The sequence below is a fragment of the Lynx rufus genome, unplaced genomic scaffold (genome assembly GCF_022079265.1).
Source record: "Lynx rufus isolate CCGP_SWC_20201006 ecotype Redwood Valley unplaced genomic scaffold, mLynRuf1.p SCAF_2, whole genome shotgun sequence".
Taxonomy (NCBI): domain Eukaryota; kingdom Metazoa; phylum Chordata; class Mammalia; order Carnivora; family Felidae; genus Lynx; species Lynx rufus.
In genome coordinates this window covers 192,104,447-192,121,765 of record NW_025814834.1, presented here as the reverse complement: position 1 = coordinate 192,121,765, position 17,319 = coordinate 192,104,447, and the positions used below count along the sequence as shown (strand labels likewise).

The 17,319-nt window shown below is 45.5% G+C and overlaps 1 protein-coding gene across 14 annotated transcripts in view; it reads left to right on the top strand.

The window, feature by feature from the left end:
• MACF1 (microtubule actin crosslinking factor 1) overlaps window positions 1-17,319 on the top strand; it is a 231,296-nt gene that overhangs the window by 159,911 nt on the left and 54,066 nt on the right. The window contains exon 1 of one of the 14 annotated variants that reach the window (XM_047084225.1): window positions 6,420-11,258. The exons of the other annotated variants lie outside the window; for them this stretch is intronic. Coding sequence (XP_046940181.1) covers window positions 7,203-11,258 — 4,056 coding nt within the window. The 5' untranslated portion in view covers window positions 6,420-7,202. Of the gene's footprint in view, window positions 1-6,419; window positions 11,259-17,319 lie in introns of those variants that run through there. 14 annotated transcript variants of the gene reach the window in all.

Sequence of the window (17,319 nt, the reverse complement as noted above, 5' to 3'; positions counted from 1 at the left end):
TTCACCCCCAAGGACCTGTTTCATAGAAATAACCAAGCAATTTTGTGAAGTTGTTCATATGTGAAAGTTGTGAAGTCATGCAAATCTGGAACAGGAAAGGCCGCTCTCGGTCCCAAATGAAAGCCTACGTGGTCACTTTCTCAGGAAAGCCTTTCCTAAACCTGCAGGCCACATCGGGCCCCCTTGACTGGTGCTGTCATAGTACTGCTCACTTTTCTTTCAGAGTGCTTCTTACAAGTGAATTAAAATGAATGTCACCCAACCCCCCTCCCACCCCCACACCCCCCCCCCACTGGAATGTAGGCTCCTGACCACATCTTCCTCATCACTCTCTCCTTTAGTGCCTGGCATAATTTAGAGCACATAGTAGACACCTGTAAATACTGAACAAGTAAAGAAGAATCAAGGATACATCTTATGAAATTACTTGCCCTTAAGAGGGCAGATGAGAAACCCAAGGGACAAAGAAGTACTGCCTAAAAAGACAGCATCAGAATAGCATAGTGCCATGGAAGCCAAAAGAACAGTCTCAAGAAGAAGGGAGGATGAATACTTTCTCATCACTGCTTATCCTTAATCCCCTAATGTGATCCAGCCCCCATCACAGCACTGAAACTGTTCGCTTAGAAGTAATCGCTGATGTCCTAGTTGCCAAGTCTAACTCATCATCCTCCTCTGTTATGCGGCATTTAACATCATAGCTTCTTTTCTTTCCTGACATTGTACTCTCTCCATTCTCTTCTCTAGCTGCCATTCTGCTTTCTTTTTTAGTTTGTCCTCGTACTTCCCAAATATGTGGTTCTTAAAATTCTGTCATCTACCCTCTTCCCTTTTTCTACACTGTTAACCCCTAGATGGGCACCCCCTCACTCATCTGTGGGAGAAAGCTTCCAGATCTGTATCTCTATTCCCAAACCTCAATTTTTTGTGTGAAGGGCCTTTCTGGATACCTCCACATAGGTTGCCTTTGAGTACTTCACATTCAATGTACCCTAAATTGAATGTTAACTTCTTCAAATAGTTTCTTCCTCTCTGCTTTGTTTTATAGGACTATTATGCCCTCAGTAATTTAAGAGTAGTGCTACGGCATTATCTTATGTTTATTTTCCCCTTAACCTCTACCTTCTATATGGTCAGTTGTGAAGTTCAAATATTCTGCCTCTGTGATTTCTTTCACAGCTCCCTTCCTCATTTTCACAAGTTCAGACCTTTGTTACCTCTTGACTAAACTATAAAGCCCTCCTGATGGCTCTACCTTCAATCTCCTGTATCTACAGTTTATTCTGCACATAGACCAATGCAGTATCATCAGCTACAAGCTCAAATCTTAAGTGCCCAGGTATTCAATACTATGCTACTTTGGACAAGTAAGTTTACCACCTCAAGTTTCATTTGTAAAAAATTAAGAATTTGTATTTTTAAAATGAGATAATATTAAGTTATTAAATGGCATTTTAATGAGCAACCAGTCCGAAATTCTTAGGAGACTTTCCACACACCACTCAGTAACTTTCATGATCCCCTGATAAGTTTACATAAGTAAATCTCAATGTCATAAATGTTTTCTGAATAAAGCATAAATCCATGCTTGGCATTCAGGAGCCTTGCTGAACTGGCCTTGAGCTACTTACCACTCTTACCTCTCATTTTTCCCTTTCATACACCCTGTACTTAAGCCATGCTTACCGTGAGTTTGCTTCTTTTGGGGTCCCTGCCTCTAGGCTTTCACTTAGAAATCTTGTCTTCACAATCTCTGCATATTCACATCCTAGTGAGTAAATGTGATTCTCTCCATAAAGCTTTACCTGATTTCCCCTGCCTTCCTTTCCTCCACACTTCTGTCTGGTCTTTTCTAACTTGCAGAGCCCCATGCTTTTGTCATTACTACCTCAATGAGTGGCTAAAAGAGAGATTGATACACTGTCTTTTGGGAAGTCTGCAAGCAGGAAAGAGCTTACCAGGGTCATGAGAGTTCCTGCAGAGTGTGTGGAAAGTTTTCTCATGGGTTTGGCAATACATGCGAGCTCACAGAGCCTCAAAATCCTTAGTATCCCATTTAAAACAAGCTTCACATCATGCTTTATTGCTTAATGAGCCACTCTGTAGCCATCTTTGTATTATAAAAACACCTTAGAATGGTAGTTACTGATGCCCAACAGGTACAGACTAATACTGTGGAGTTTCCACTTGCCACTAAATAAATGCTTGTAAAGTCTAGTGAGCCTAAGATGAAAGGCATTTTGTAGATTTAAAATGTGCAAGATGTAACCAGCCTTCTGTATCCTCCTCTAATCAGAACTAATCCTCTGAGAGAGAGAGGCATATGAAAAGGCACTGAAGAATCTGAGGAAGTATGGATCTGGGGTCTCCAGATTGTCCTAGGAGGCTGGTAGTTTAAGAGTGGAGCAAAGGTGGGCTACCAGGGTGGTTCAGTCTGTTGAGCAACTGACTCCTTCCTGATTTTGGCTCGGGTCATGATCCCAGGATTGAGCCCCACATCGGGCTCCATGTTGAGCATGAAGTCTGCTTAGGATTCTCTCTGTCTACCTCTCTGCCCCTCTCCCCAGCTCGCCCTCTTTCCTCTCTCTCCCTCTCTCTCTCTCTCTCTCTCTCTCTCTCTCTCTCTCAAAAAAAGAAAAAAAAGACTAGAGCAAAGGCAAAATGCAAGGTTCAAAACTTGGAAAGAGAGCAGTGTTAGGGTGTGAGGAGACTCCACCCAGCTGTCTTTAATTAGGAAGACAGCAGGAAGGGCCAGGATTGTTCTTTCTTCTAAGTTCACTGAAAGAAAACCTGATACCAAATTTCGTTCTTAGGAATTTCAAAATAAGTAGAGAATTCTTTGAACTCTGTAATCAACTAACTGGAAACTAATTTGAAATTTGGCTTCAGCACATATATTTGTGGTTACAGGAGTAGGGGAAGCATCCAAAGAGGTTCTCTGGAGCTCTCTGTTCTTGTCTTTTAAAAAGTTTACACACAGCAAGTGAAATGAACAGATGCTTTTTTTGTTGGAGCTATCAGGGTAACAAGAGGCGAAAGCTATATCAGGTATTTATTTCAGTCACTGAGATGGCTATTGGCAGAGTTCCACATACCAAAACTAAAGAGAAACTCATGAACAGATAAAAAAAAATAAGACATGGAGGAAAGAGCCCTGTGCTTCCTTGTCTTGATTTCTTCCTAAACACATGCTGATGATAAAAAAAGGAGCAAAGCACTCAGATAGCACTCTCTGGCATCTTTTTTTTTTTTTTTTTTTTTTTTTTGTAGTTGGGGAGAGAATTGGACAATTTTATGTAATCCTTTCTATAAGAGTGTGTTTGAACTTTGGGGAAATTTATAATAATCTCTAACACTTTAGTCAGAGGGTATAACTTAAGCCAATAAATACCTTAAATTTGAACTTCATAGTTGTTAAAATGCTCTGCTTATTTACATTATAACATGGAGCATTTGATGAGAATAATGAGAATAAGGTAGATAGATAGGTGTGGGGGGGGCGGATTTAGTAAAGACTGAATTGGTTGGCACCTGACTTGGTGAGGAAACAGGAAAGGAATTTCTGGCCATGAAGTTTGTGATTCCACATCAAGATCATTCTTTATAATGGAATAACCACCCACCCTAGTTGAGAGCCAGAATTCCTCAGATTCTTCCAACCAGAGGGGCCCTGGCACACTAAACAGTCTGTTATGATATCTGAACACTTAAGTGAGTGTATTTGGCCAGGGAGACTTGCTAGTGAAACTGATCTTGCCTTCCCTGGGTTTTTCCAGTTGTACTGAATAACAGAAAAATTAAGACCCAGATTCCCTGAAATGTTAAGTACCAGATCTGTAAGCTGATCAAACCTTAGAATCACAGCGTGTCATAATTAGAAACGACCTTAAAATTCATCCTGAACAAACTGATAGAGGATTTGTAAATCTGTTTCCCTAAATCCTTGCCAAGTGATTGCTTGAATTTCTGCTCAGATACCTCCAGGGTCAGGAAAGTCCTCACTTTAGCAGACACTCTATTCTTTGAATAGCTGTGAGAAAGCTTTTTGTTGGTTCAAAATCTGCCCTTGGATCTTAGTGTGCCAGTTTAAGGAGACATCCAAAACAAGCCTCCTTCCTCCCACATCCCAGCCCTCAGATATTTCACACTGATCATATTGCCTGGAACCTTCTCTAGGCCATCCATTCTTGGTTCTTTCTACTGTTTGTAGAAAGAGGACAAGGTTTCTAGTGTCTTGTAGTATAGGACCAGGAAGACTCAGGATTCTAGGGCAGCTTCTTTAAAACTTTTAAAACTAAAGAAAAGGTTAGGCTATCAAGACACAATCTAGTCTACAGTTTACAGATAGGGAGATAGTCTTTTGGATTTGAGAGGTCAGAATTGATCAGCAGCCTCTTTTAAAGTGAGAAATGAAGTGTAACACATTTTGCCAGTGAACGGTCTATTTTAGTTGCTTAATTTTTTTTTTTTTTTAAGTAGCCTCACTCCCAACGTAAGGCTTGAACTCACGACCCTGAGATCAAGAGCCGCATGACTGCTCTACCGACTGAGCCAGGCAGGCGCCCCTTTAGTTGCTTAATTCTGATCACAGGCTTCAGCCCACACCTCATTTTTGCCAAGGACCTCTCTGGCTCCCTGAGTTAAGCCTAAGGCTCAGCTCAGGGTTTCACTGCCAGATCTCCACATGCCAACTATTGGCTTCACTCATTGTTTGTGTAAAGGATAGAAATAACTTTTCCATAAGTTTTACCATCTATATTGACCACATGGTTCAACAGAGATTCAGAAATTTTAATAGACTTTGTTGTTTTTCCTTCATAAAATAAGAAAATGACCATCACAAAGGGAGCAGAGTATTGTACTCCTTGAGAAATGCAGCTGTCTCTGTTGGACAGTTTCCTGGGTTGCCCTTTGTACTTAACTGGTTTAACAGTCACCAGGTGATCAGATGGCTTTTGTAAAAGCCAAAAAGCTGTGGACAGGATTGTGGGCCACCTTTCTCTCGTATTTTCCGTTTTGAGACTTGAAATACAGACTCATGCCTTTGAGCTGGCCCCAGGGAGGCTCAGGTTTCCTTGGATGTGCGCCGCAATAAAGGAGCCCAGGTGTTAGGGCGTGGGTCTCTGCTGCCGGCATCTCCACCGCCCCACCTCTGCCCTCCTTCCTCAGTCTTTGCCACCTCTCATGTCTGCGGGCAGATAAATTCTGGTGGGAGGATGGACCAAGACCTGATGTACAGGAGAAGGAAAGAGAAGGTGCCTAGAGTTCATCCAATAACTTGGCCTCTGGGCCTAAGAGAATACGTTCGGACACCCAGAAAGTGCCGGGTTTAAGGCCAGAGTGTTGTTGGGCCCTGCAGGGGCGCGCTAAAGGTGACATTGGAGGGACTAGGACAGCCTTTGGTGATAGAGCTGGAGCCGAGAGCGATGCGTGCCGCCCGCCGCAGCCGGCACGACTCCGCGGGCAGATGGGGCCCCGAGTGGCCCCTGCCAGAACCCGCTGGCTGGGGGAGGCGGGGCGTCCCTTCTAGGTTCGCTCGCCCTTGGGCTGGGCTCGGAGCCCGGCGGGTCCGGACGCGGCGGGGGTGGCAGGGGGGTCGGGCCAGCGGGTGGAGGGCGGGGCTTTCCTTTGTCAGGGGATTTGCGCTGCGCCGCCGAGCCTTGCGCGGGTGCCGCCCCCCTCCTCTCGCCCTCTCGGGGGGGCGGGGCTCTCCCTCGGGCCCTGGGGCGCGGTGGGCGTGGGCTTGGTGAGCCGAGCGGCTGGCGCCGGGGCTCCCAGGCCCTGAACCGCGCGGAAGCCCCGCCCCCGCCGCCTCGGCCTCCAATCCTCTCCGCCGCACCCTCCTCCTCCGCTCGGGTCGCTCCTTTTCCCTGCCCCCGCCGCGGCTCCGCCTCCGCCCTCCTCCCCTTGGCTCTCCGCGTCGCGCTCCCGGGCTTCCAGGGGGGCTGCCCGGGCGGGGCGGCGCGGCGCGGCGGCGCGGGGAAGGGGGAGGAGAGCCGCTCGCCAGCCCAGCACTTGCAGCGAGCGGCGGGTGAGCGGGCCGCGCGGCGAGGGGGAGGAGGGCTCGCCCCCGCCCGGCCCGAGCGGAGCCTTTTGTTCCCAGCCAGAAGTTTTGCATGCCGGGACCGTGACAGCTGCGGGCGGGGAGAACGGCGGGGCCGCGGGGCCGGCGGTGGCGGAGAATAGAGGCGGCTGCTTGACATGCAGCCCACGGCGCGGCGGCTGCGGGCCGGGGACTGGCGGCGGCGGGGGAGGCGGCGCCCACAGCACGCGGGACTCAGCTGCCGGAGGGACAAACTAACTTCCTGAGCGCGGGACTGGAGGCCGGCGCGGCCCGGAGCCACCTGCCAGCCTGCGGTGAGGCAACCCTGGCCCTCAGGGCGCGCGGCATGGCGCGGGGGAGCGGGCCGCACTGAGAGAGCCCTTCGACCGGCCCTCGGCCGCCGCTGCAGCCTGCCGGCCTTTCAAAGGCCCGGCGCCGGGCTCCACTCGCCTTGTTTTGCGGCCACAGCGCAGGGCTGTTCTGGGAGCCACAACAATGCCATGATGTTTTGGAGACAGGAAGCCCCAAGCTGGCCCCGAATGAAGGACTTCCTGTGTTTAAAGTTGCAGGAATATCCGCCGACCAGCCCAGTTCAAATGCAAACACCCGAACTAGGGAGGACGAATGGCTAATTCAGACCAGCTGGACTCTCCAGGACTGGAACTGAGGATAAAATGAAAGGAATTCTTAGGAGCTTGGGCCATACTTGAAGACTGGGAAGGCTGTGCCATTGTTACTAAGGGACACAGTCGGTATAAAGCTTCTAACTCTGGGTGAGAAGTGAGTGGAACTAGGTATTGAATAAGACTGGGCAATATCAAATGATTTTTTTTTTTTTTTTACTGACTGAATTAGAGCTGTGCTCTTAAAAACACACACGAGAAGCCATACAAGGAATTATTTTATATTTGTTGATTAAATTATACTGCTTATCTGTCTGCAACTATGAGGCTGTTAGCCTGTGAGGGAAAAACTGTTCCTCTTAGAAGCTCCCAGAATGGTTTCAGAGTTGGACTTGCAGGCTTTTTTGGAGGGCAGATCCAGTTGGTGGTCCTGGGTTGTGAACTGGTAAAAGGATTTTTAACTTCTGCAGAATGCATTTTTGGGTAACCTGTGAAAAACTTTTAAAAGATTGATGTTTCATCTTGATTGAAAAAGTATGGGTAAGCCACTCAGCAGGCCAGACTGTTTAAGGCAGAACCCCACCTGCCTGGGGAAAGGAGAGGAAGAGGATGGCTATATAGAGGATTGTTATGTTCCACAGAGATCTATATATGATACAATGAGAATAAATGAACAAATTGACCAGGGGTCAAAGCTTAATCAGACTTCAAAAAGCACCATGGAAAAGATGGAAGGAAGTACTATATCCAGTAATGGTACCTTAGGAGCAGCATCTAATGTTTTTGAATCGAGAGCACCAGAAGGCAAAAAGCTGGATGAGAGAATAATATTTGATGCACTAAAGTTAACCAGTGATGTGCAGAAGTCAGCACCTGTTCCACCCAGAAGGCGACCAAATGCAGAACGCAAAGATAATGTTAACAGGAGATCATGGAAGTCTTTCATGCCACCCAATTTCCCAGAATTTGCAGAAAGGATGGAAGCTTCTCTCAGTGAGGTTTCAGAAGCCGGTGCTTCAAATCCTTCCTTGCAAGAGAAGAAGGAATCCAGTTCCGCATTGACAGAAAGTTCTGGTCATTTGGACAACAGGGAACCTCAATCAGAGTCAGTGACTCTGGAACATGTGTCCAAATCCATAGATATTCCAGAAGTGCAGGATTTGAAAAACTTAAGTGGAGAGTGCCAAGACTTCAGATTGCAGCCGCCCAGTGAGCACTCTCCCCGTGAATTCCAGCCTCTAGAACCAGAAGCTGCAGCAGCAAGTGGTAACACAGATGTAATGCAGGAACACAGATTCTCAAGTGCAACCTGGCCCAGAGCCATGAAAAGTTTAGCTAAGGGAGGCTTCATTGAGAAGCAGCACCCCCTTGGGGACACAGCTTGCACTGTGGAAATGCCACCTCTTTCCCCTTGCCTGAGTGAGGAGCTGTTGGATCCAGAATTGCATTTTCTCATAACTCCCAGCCTGAGAGAGAAAACAGAGTCTGAGCTAAAGTTTGAGGAGGATGAGCGATGGATAATGATGGAAGCTGAGGAGGAGTGGGAGGAAGAGAAACTGTCAGAGAGAGGAAAGACTTTTCTAATGGCAGATGAGAAAAAGAACAGCCTGGCAGATATTTTTGAAGAAAAAGAACAAGCAAACACTGTAGCGGTGGCAGAGGATGGAGCGGATTGTTCAGCTGCTGTCATAAGGACTTTTGACCACCTAGCTCTCAGTCAGGTTTGCTCTGATGACCTACAGCCGGCTAAGAAACATTTGGCTTCTGTTCTCAAGGATACACCTCTTGATTACAGTTGTGTTTTCACAGGTGAGAGTGCTGTAGGTGAGCTGACAAATAGAACTGCTCAGGGGCTGGAGGGTCTTGTTTCTGATTTAGAATATACTGTTGGTCCTATTGATTCAGAGCAGCTCTCTGACACAGATTCAGTGCAGATGTTTCTTGAACTTGAAAAAGAGTGTTTATGTGAAGAAGGAGTAACTCCTCTAGTTGAACTGGAGAAGCAAGCCTCTTCTGAAGGGCTGGCCCCATCCCAGGATGCAGAAAATTCACTTGTAATTAGTCATTTTCCAGGGACTGACTTAGAAGAGGAACACATAGGCCTTTTAAATGTAAGGGTGAAAGACTTTGATACTGGATTGGATTGTGAATATTTTAATGCCCTGGATTCTTCTCAGGTGCCTAATGCTGTGGAACTTACTGCCCACTCTGATACCGTGGGAGACACTTCCACTGTTAGTGAGGAGGAGCATGACAAAGTGCCTTCTAGCCCCAAGACTGCAGGGGAATTTAAGTTCAGAAACCCAGGAGATCTGGAGTCTCTGGGAAAGCTGGACCCAGGAGGATTGCCCAACTCTGATCATAGGGCTTCTCATCCAGAAGACTTACTAGGCTTTGTAGCTGAGCTGGCCAAAGAAAATGGCAATCTGTCCCAGGTAGACTGCGGTCACACTGAGGGGAATTTTGAGGAGTGTGTTGAGAGGGTCCCCCTCAGTTGTGCTTTTAGCTATGAACTAACAGATGTTACCTCAGTATCTGAAGTAGAGGTGTTATCGCATGATTCATATTTACGAACAGATGAGATTCATTTGGAAAGTGAAAAAGGAGCTATTAATCAAGAAAGTAACAATCTGGCTTCCTTGGGAACCGTGGACCCTTATGAATTGTCCAAGGAGAAAGTTTGGGATGAGGATGGTGAGGTGCAAGAGCTGGGTAATGAAGCCAAGCTTTCGGAGGACCAAGCCCCAGCACATTTTCACAGAGCCTTCACAGGGCAGATCTTCCAAGCTCTCCAGAGGAAGTGCACAGAGTCAGATGGTCTTAATCTGCCCCTGCTGGTTGAAGGACCAAGACCTAGCAGAGATGGCTTGGAAACTGTGAATGAGACAAAGCCCAAGCTGACTGTGGCATCATCAGAGGGAGGGGAGACAGAAATGAGAGATTCAGATTCACTGCTAAATCTCTTTCTAGAGGAGCAAATTACCAAGGTTAGTAGTACTGAACCAGTTTTGGAGGGATGGACACCCATCCCACAGAAGCCTGTCACTGCTGCCTCAGTGCCCACTGCAGAAGATGGTGCCCTAGATGCTGCAGCGCTCCTCCCAGAGGCAGACATCCCAGCTGCTGCAGCGCCTGCCCCACAGGTGGACACACCAGTTGATTCAGTGGCCACCACAGAGGCACGTGTCCCAGTTGTTTCAGTGGCCACCACAGAGGAGGACATCCTGGCTGCTCCCCCAGCCGTTGCAGTGGCTACCACGAGAGATGATATTCCAGAGGGATCTGTCACCCCAGCTTCTGCAGTGCCTGCTCCAGAGGAGCCTATTAACCCAGCTGATCGAGTGCCCACCTCGGAGGAGCCTGCCACCCCTGCTGTTAGAGTGACCACCCCAGAGGCGCCCACAGCCCCAGCTGCTGCAGTGCCCACCCCGGAGGAGCCTGCAGCCCCAGCTGATAGAGTGCCCACCACGGAGGAGCCTGCTGCTCCAGCTGATAGAGTGCCTGCCCTGGGGGATTCTGCCATCTCAGCTGCTGCAGTGTCCACCCTGGAGGAGCCTGCAGCCCCAGCTGCTGCAGTGCCCACCCCAGAGGAGCCTGCCACTCCAGCTGCTGCAGTGCCCACCCCAGAGGGGCCTGCCACTCCAGCTGCTGCAGTGCCCACCCCGGAGGAGCCTGCAGCCCCAGCTGATAGAGTGCCCACCCTGGAGGAGCCTGCAGCCCCAGCTGCTGCAGTGCCCACCCCAGAGGAGCCTGCCACTCCAGCTGCTGCAGTGCCCACCCCAGAGGGGCCTGCCACTCCAGCTGCTGCAGTGCCCACCCCGGAGGAGCCTGCAGCCCCAGCTGATAGAGTGCCCACCCTGGAGGAGCCTGCAGCCCCAGCTGCTGCAGTGCCCACCCCAGAGGAGCCTGCCACTCCAGCTGCTGCAGTGCCCACCCCAGAGGGGCCTGCCACTCCAGCTGCTGCAGTGCCCACCCCAGAGGGGCCTGCCACTCCAGCTGCTGCAGTGCCCACCCCGGAGGAGCCTGCAGCCCCAGCTGATAGAGTGTCCACCCCGGAGGAGCCTGCAGCCCCAGCTGATAGAGTGCCCACCCCAGAGGAACCTGCCACTCCAGCTGCTGCAGTGCCCACCCCGGAGGAGCCTGCAGCCCCAGATGATAGAGTGCCCACCCCGGAGGAGCCTGCAGGCCCAGCTGCTGCAGTACCCACCCCGGAGGAGCCTGCAGCCCCAACTGATAGAGTGCCCACCCCAGAGGAGCCTGCAGCCCCAGCTGATAGAGTGCCCACCCCAGAGGAGCCTACAGCCCTAGCTGGTAGAGTGCCCACCCCGGAGGAGCCTGCAGCCCCAGCTACTGCACTGCCTGCTATGGAGGAAATGTTCCTTGCTGGTGCACCCCTCCTGGGAGATACTGCCCACACTGATTCTGTGCCTATCTCAGAAGAAGGAACTCCTGTTCTAGAAGAGGCTTCCCCTGCTAGAATGTGGATTAAGGGGGACCTTGAGTCCTCAGGATTTGAAATAAAAGAGGTGACTGGCACAGTGCTGCATGGGAAAGTGCCTCTGGCTGCAACTGATGAATTAAATTCAAATGAGGTAATTGTTGCTCATTTTGTTGGGAAAGGATCTGGGGAGTAAAGTGAGATGTGCAAGTTCCCTTGGTAGTGATTAGAAAGGGCACAGATAATCCTTTCTTTGGTTCTCTTTGGGGCACTGGACTATTCTGGTCTTTGTTGCATTTATGCACAAAATATGCCTTACTTTCATTTGGTGAAAAACTTTACAATTTGTATTTATAAACTGAGCCCAATAGTTGTTGGTTTGCATTTTGGAAAAGATTATTAGCTGGAACAGATGATTCTGCTTTTGAAGATTACAGTGACCATGTTCTGTCCTAAATCAAGAGGCTGCTCTTTAATTAGTGATGTCAGCAGTGAGGGAGGAGTGGGGGTGAGGGCTTTGGAGAGACACCTGAGATAGTTAGCCACTTGGCAAATTAGTTAGATGTCCTGAGTCTCTAGTTTGCGCATTTGTTAAGGCAGAACCCTGTGAGGATAACCTGATAACCCGTGGAAATCACTGTTGATATCTTCCCCCTTTCTCTCCCACATAGCTGTGTTGGTTAGTTGAAAGAAATCACCAAAACGGCTTGGGTGAAGGTGGTATCTAGATGTGTGAATAACAGCTTTTTAATACAAATGTGTGTTTCTTAAAGCCAGAATAAGGCATAATAAGGTTTATGAAAAATAGAGGTATTTTACCTATCTTGTCAAACTTTGTGTCCTGAAGCAAGTCACTCTTTTTCCTGGACCTCTTGTTTCCTGATCCATGAATGGGCTGAATGTCCTCCTGCATTCTGTCTGAGCTCCATGGTTCTGCAATTCTTAATGTCAGAGAACGGAAATGTGTTAGAAACCACCCGGAACAGTGTTCACATCCTTGAGCAGTCCTAGTCAAAGACTTTTAAGATTGGCAGCTTTCTACAGTTCACTGCCCAGTGTCATTTGGGCACTGGTAAGGAATGAAGGAATTGGAAGTTTCATCTAATCTAATATAGCCAGGGATTACTGAGTACAGAGACAGAGGTGGTTTTGATTTTATACCATCCCTAGGGCCCCAAACCGTGCCTGCCTTGTAATAGGCATTCACTGTGACAGACTGAATGAATGAGTGAATATCCATCTGAATATCTGTGGATGCTACAAGAAAGATGGGTTCTCACATCCACCCCATTGCAGAGCCTTTCAGGGCAGCTTTGTCGGCTAGAGCACCAGTTAAATCTGCAGCTACCAGCGATGAAAAGTCATTTTGATTGCGGGCCACAAGTGGCCAACTTTGCTACAGATCCCCTGCTTAGCTGAGTGGTGGTGGTGTCCACCTTGGGCTTCACCACCTATTTTGTAAGGTAGCATCCCATCAAGCTTTCAGATTGTTGGACTGATTCCCTTTTCTGAGTTTTACTAAATTCGAAATGGACACTGGGATCCCAATAACTTGTCCAAAGTCACAGGCATTCTTGATTAAACAGAATATTTTTTGTATAAAGCCTACAGCAATAATCAATGAAATACAGGTGTTAAATTTGTAAAGAGCTGATCAAATCTGCCTAAAGGAAAAAAAATCAGAGAAACCCTTAATATCAGTCTCAGATTCTCATCTACCAAATGAGTAAATGGGGCTAGGTAATTTCTGAGGATTTCCTCCAGCTCCAGGGGGGTAATCATTTATGAAATACTGCCTGATACAAACAACAGGAGAAGACAGTGGTAGCCCAGCTGTACAGTTGTCCATCTTTGAAGTATGGTTACTTTATGGAAGCAAGCAAATGCCTGCATTTGTGTACAAAAGAAATCTAAACCATCACCCCAACCGGGACATTAACCAATAAGAATGTAGAGAGGCTATTTTGAAAACTTTTATTGAAACAAAACAAATATTATAGTGGTAACATGAGCATACAGATTTTTCTGACCAGTGAAATATTATTGAGAGAAAAAGTTTTTCCAAGATGAGAGATGTATGGATTTCATTTCTTCCCAAATGGTTCCTAGAGGCAACTGAACCCGTCATTTTAATACGTAAACACTTAGAACTCAGTAAGTGATCATACCTGAAATGTAGTTTAAACGCTGTGTGTGTGTGTGTATATACAAATATACACATGTATACATGGTTAAAATAGATATAAACTTTCTAATAGCATTAACAAGAGAGTTCGGTGGAAGAAGCAAAATGCTAGAACTTATTTACTATCCCTATAGTGGAATTCAGACCCACTAAGAGCAGTCTGTGGTTATTTAAACCCTTTTCTCTTTTGCAGACTTCCTTAGTTTTATTTCCAGAGACTGGTTCAATGGAAGAAAAAAAATCTTTGGTATAAAACTAGGGGTTCTATAACATTCAAAATTGCCAAGAAAGTCTTTTACAGCAAAAGTTGGGAAGCCTCACAATCTTAGTTCAGTGTTTGAATGCTCAGCTAATCAGCAGAACCTTCCTAAATTTGTTTGCCTTCCCTAATACCATTTCTATACAAGGATTCATTCATTCACTGGATAAATATTTATTGTGTACCTACTCTGTGCCAGGTATTGGGGCTCCTGCAGTGAATAGAATTGGCATAGTCCCTCCCCTTGTGGAACTTCTGCTACAGTAATGGAGGCAAATATTGAGCAAAAAGACACAAATACAGGGTTGCCTGGCTGGTTCAGTCAGAAGAGCATGTGACTCTTGATCTCAGGGTGGTGGGTTTGAGCCCCACACTGAGTGTAGAGATTACTGGGGGGGGGGGGAACCTTTAAAAAAAGAGACACAAATATGTAGTTAGAAATCACAGCAAATGTTTTGAATGAAAAATAAAGGCTGTAATACATAATAGGGATGTTTCATTTTGATTGTGTCAGGGAAAGGATTTTAAAACTGAAACCTGAAGGATACCTAGAAATTATTTAGGCAGAGTCAGAGGGAAAAATATGCCAGGTAAAGGAAATGGAAGCTGGGAAGACTTTGGGATGTTAGGACTCTAAGAAGGCCAAGTGGCTAGCCCACAGTAAGCAAGGGTTCTGGAAGAGGGCCTTGAAGTAAATCTGGGGAGGTAGGAAGAGGCCAGATGATGCAGGGACTAAGAAGTTTTCAAAAGGATCTATACTTTAAAAGCCATGAGAAGCTGTTGAGAGATTTTAAGTAGGGGAGCGAAAGGATTTCATTTACGTTTTTAAAACATTACTCACAGCTTGAAGATAGAGCAAACCAGTCTGCACAGACAGTAAACATTCTCAACGTTGGGGTTTATAAATCTCAGATTTATTTTGTCTTGTATTTTATTAGTTTGTCTTATGATTGGCATGAAATATAGAAAACACTGAATGGTTTTCAAAAACAAATCACTCTGGTTGCTGTATGTGGAGTGCATTATAGGAGATCAAGGACAGTAGAAAGGCCTGCTAGGTTACTGCAGTTGGCCAGATGGCTTGAACTGGAGAGATGTCACTGGATTTGAAGATGGTTGGATACAATATATATTTGTGTGTGTGTGTGTGTGTGTGTATATGTATGTATATATGCATGTGTGTATATACACACATGTATGTGTATATATATATATATATATATACACACACACACACACATATATACACATATATGTATACATACGTGGTGTGTGTGTGTGTTGGATGTAGAATCAACAAGACCTGATAATGGCTTTTATGTTGAGAAGGAGGGAGAAGGAAAGGGGTGTTTATCAGGGTTGGCTTCTCAATTCTAGTTTGTACAAGTGAGCAGATGGGGGCAGTAGTAAATTGTTGATGTAGATAAAAACAGTTTTTAGGGGAGAGGAAAGGGAGAAGTTTTGAGGTACCGTGATTTCATTCATATGCCAGTATTAAAGTACTTGGATGGGCATACACACACACATTTTAGCCATAAGCATCATGGTTAATATTTAAAGATGTGGGAATGGATGGAATTGCCAAGAAGAGAGCCCAGAACTGACATCCTTCCCTGATCCCCACACCCATAGACTAACATCTCTCTAGAAGAGAAGGAGGAAGAGAATAAAGGAAATTTAAAAAAAAAAAAAAAAAAGGATCAGGCAGGATAAAAACTAGGAGAATGTGGTATTACCAAAGATAAAACTGTTGTAAGAAGTTCTTTGGGAAATTTTCTGTTTTATGTCCCAGTTGCGTCTTACACTCTTGCAGTAATTTTTGCTAGTATTCTGCTCTGGGAAATATCTGCCAGCTCTGGTTGGTTAATAACATGGCACAGCCCCATTGAAATACTGAGGAGTAGGAATTTTAATGCATCTAAAAGCACTGATTTTGCAGAACAGCTTTATTTGGGAGTTGAGAGAAGGGAGCAACTGTTTTTAAATTTACTTTAACATTCTGTTAATTTGTGTTCAAAATAAATACTTAGTATTTATTTAGAGGTACTCTCATAGATTTTTAAAACTCTGGAAAAAGATGAAACACCCATTCCCTCTCAAATTAATCCATAGAGTGGAGGTTGAGAAATGGAGGAAGGAATCCCTGATGTTTCTATAGGAAATGTTCACTGACAAAGTAAATGGAATTCCTTAAAAAAGAATTAACTCTATTATATGAAAGAGGTTACTAAGCTATTTAAATATATTTTACTTTTCTATGTCATTTATATGGCTTGTCCAATAGAGCTTCTTGCCAAGATGGAGATACTCTCTATCTGTGTTGCCCAGTACAGTAGGCACTTAGCCACACATGGCTGTTGACCACATGAAATGTGGCTAGTGTGGCTAAAAACTGAATTTTTAGTTAAATAGCATTAAATAGCTGCTAGCTACCATACTGGAAAGCACAGAAAGAATTTAAATGCCACAGTATGAGACAAGACTTGCTTACTGGATAAAAGGGTGCTCTTCAGTGTGGGCTTGACATCTTCCCTCCTTACCTTTTGTTTTCTGCTTTCTTTGCCTTTCCAACCCCCACACCCTATCACCAACCACCATTTTGTTGAACCCAAGCAACTTAAAACATGGGAGTTGTTTTTTCCCCCCTCTGCTTTGATTTTTCTGCAGTGAAAAAACATCTTTAGTAGAAAATGGAATCCTAGCGCTTGCCTTTTCTGGGAACCCTGTTGTTGGGGAAACAGTCATTTTTAGCTGAACCGCCTTGTAGTGTTGCCTAACAAAATATGGTGTAATCAAATTATAGTATAAAATGAAGCCCACTGGTAATTACCTTTGTAACCTTCCTTTTTTAGTGTTCCCTGGGGCTTTTCCTCCCTGGTGACTCGCTTATCCAGCCATCATAACCCATTCTTTCAAGAACAAGTTTCCTGCTTCAAGTGTGAACTATAGTCTCATATAAGTCAAAATTAATCTTACCCAAACTTATATCTTTCTTTTACATTTTTGTCCTCTTCCATTTTCTGTCATTCTTTGGCTTTAATTGACTCACCTATCTCACTGAAACTGAAGGAACATTTTATAGAAGAAAAAAAATAGAAATAAATCCACATTGGATCTATGGGGAATGTGTGGAATGTGGCTGATTTTATCCTCTGATAATTGAGAAGAATCTGATCTTAGGGACAATTATTTATTTCATTCTTTTCTTTAATACCATTACAGTGTCAAAGTATTATCTTCTCTTTGTTTCCTTTTAGAACTTTCTAAGTCATAATGGATCTTATTAACAGCAGGGGAGAGAAACATGCATTGTTTGTTACACTTATTCACATTGTTTTAAAATTCCATTGTTTAATGGTGAACATGGGTAGACAGTATTATAATTTTAAAAATACTTTCTGTATATCTGCATCTCAGAGTATGAAGTTGGTAAGGACATTTCCCAATATTACTGGCCCGTTTCCCTTTGTAATCTCGGGAATAGTGTCTCAAGATTATTAGCAGTGTGTGGTCTGTGGCCCTGGAACAGAGTGGAATTAAGTGACCACAGGGGGATTAAACTGTGAGGTTGGTGTTTTTCACAACATTAATATGTTTTAATTAATTGAATTATGAGTCCTAGTCAGAGAAGCATGTTGCATATATCAGTGGTCAGTTAAAGGTATTCCCCAAGGTATTTTTAATCTTAAATACTAGTCATTTGGTATTACTCTTCTCTTTTAGGATTGATAGACAGCACACTTTTATGATATCTTGAGGCTGATTTTTCTC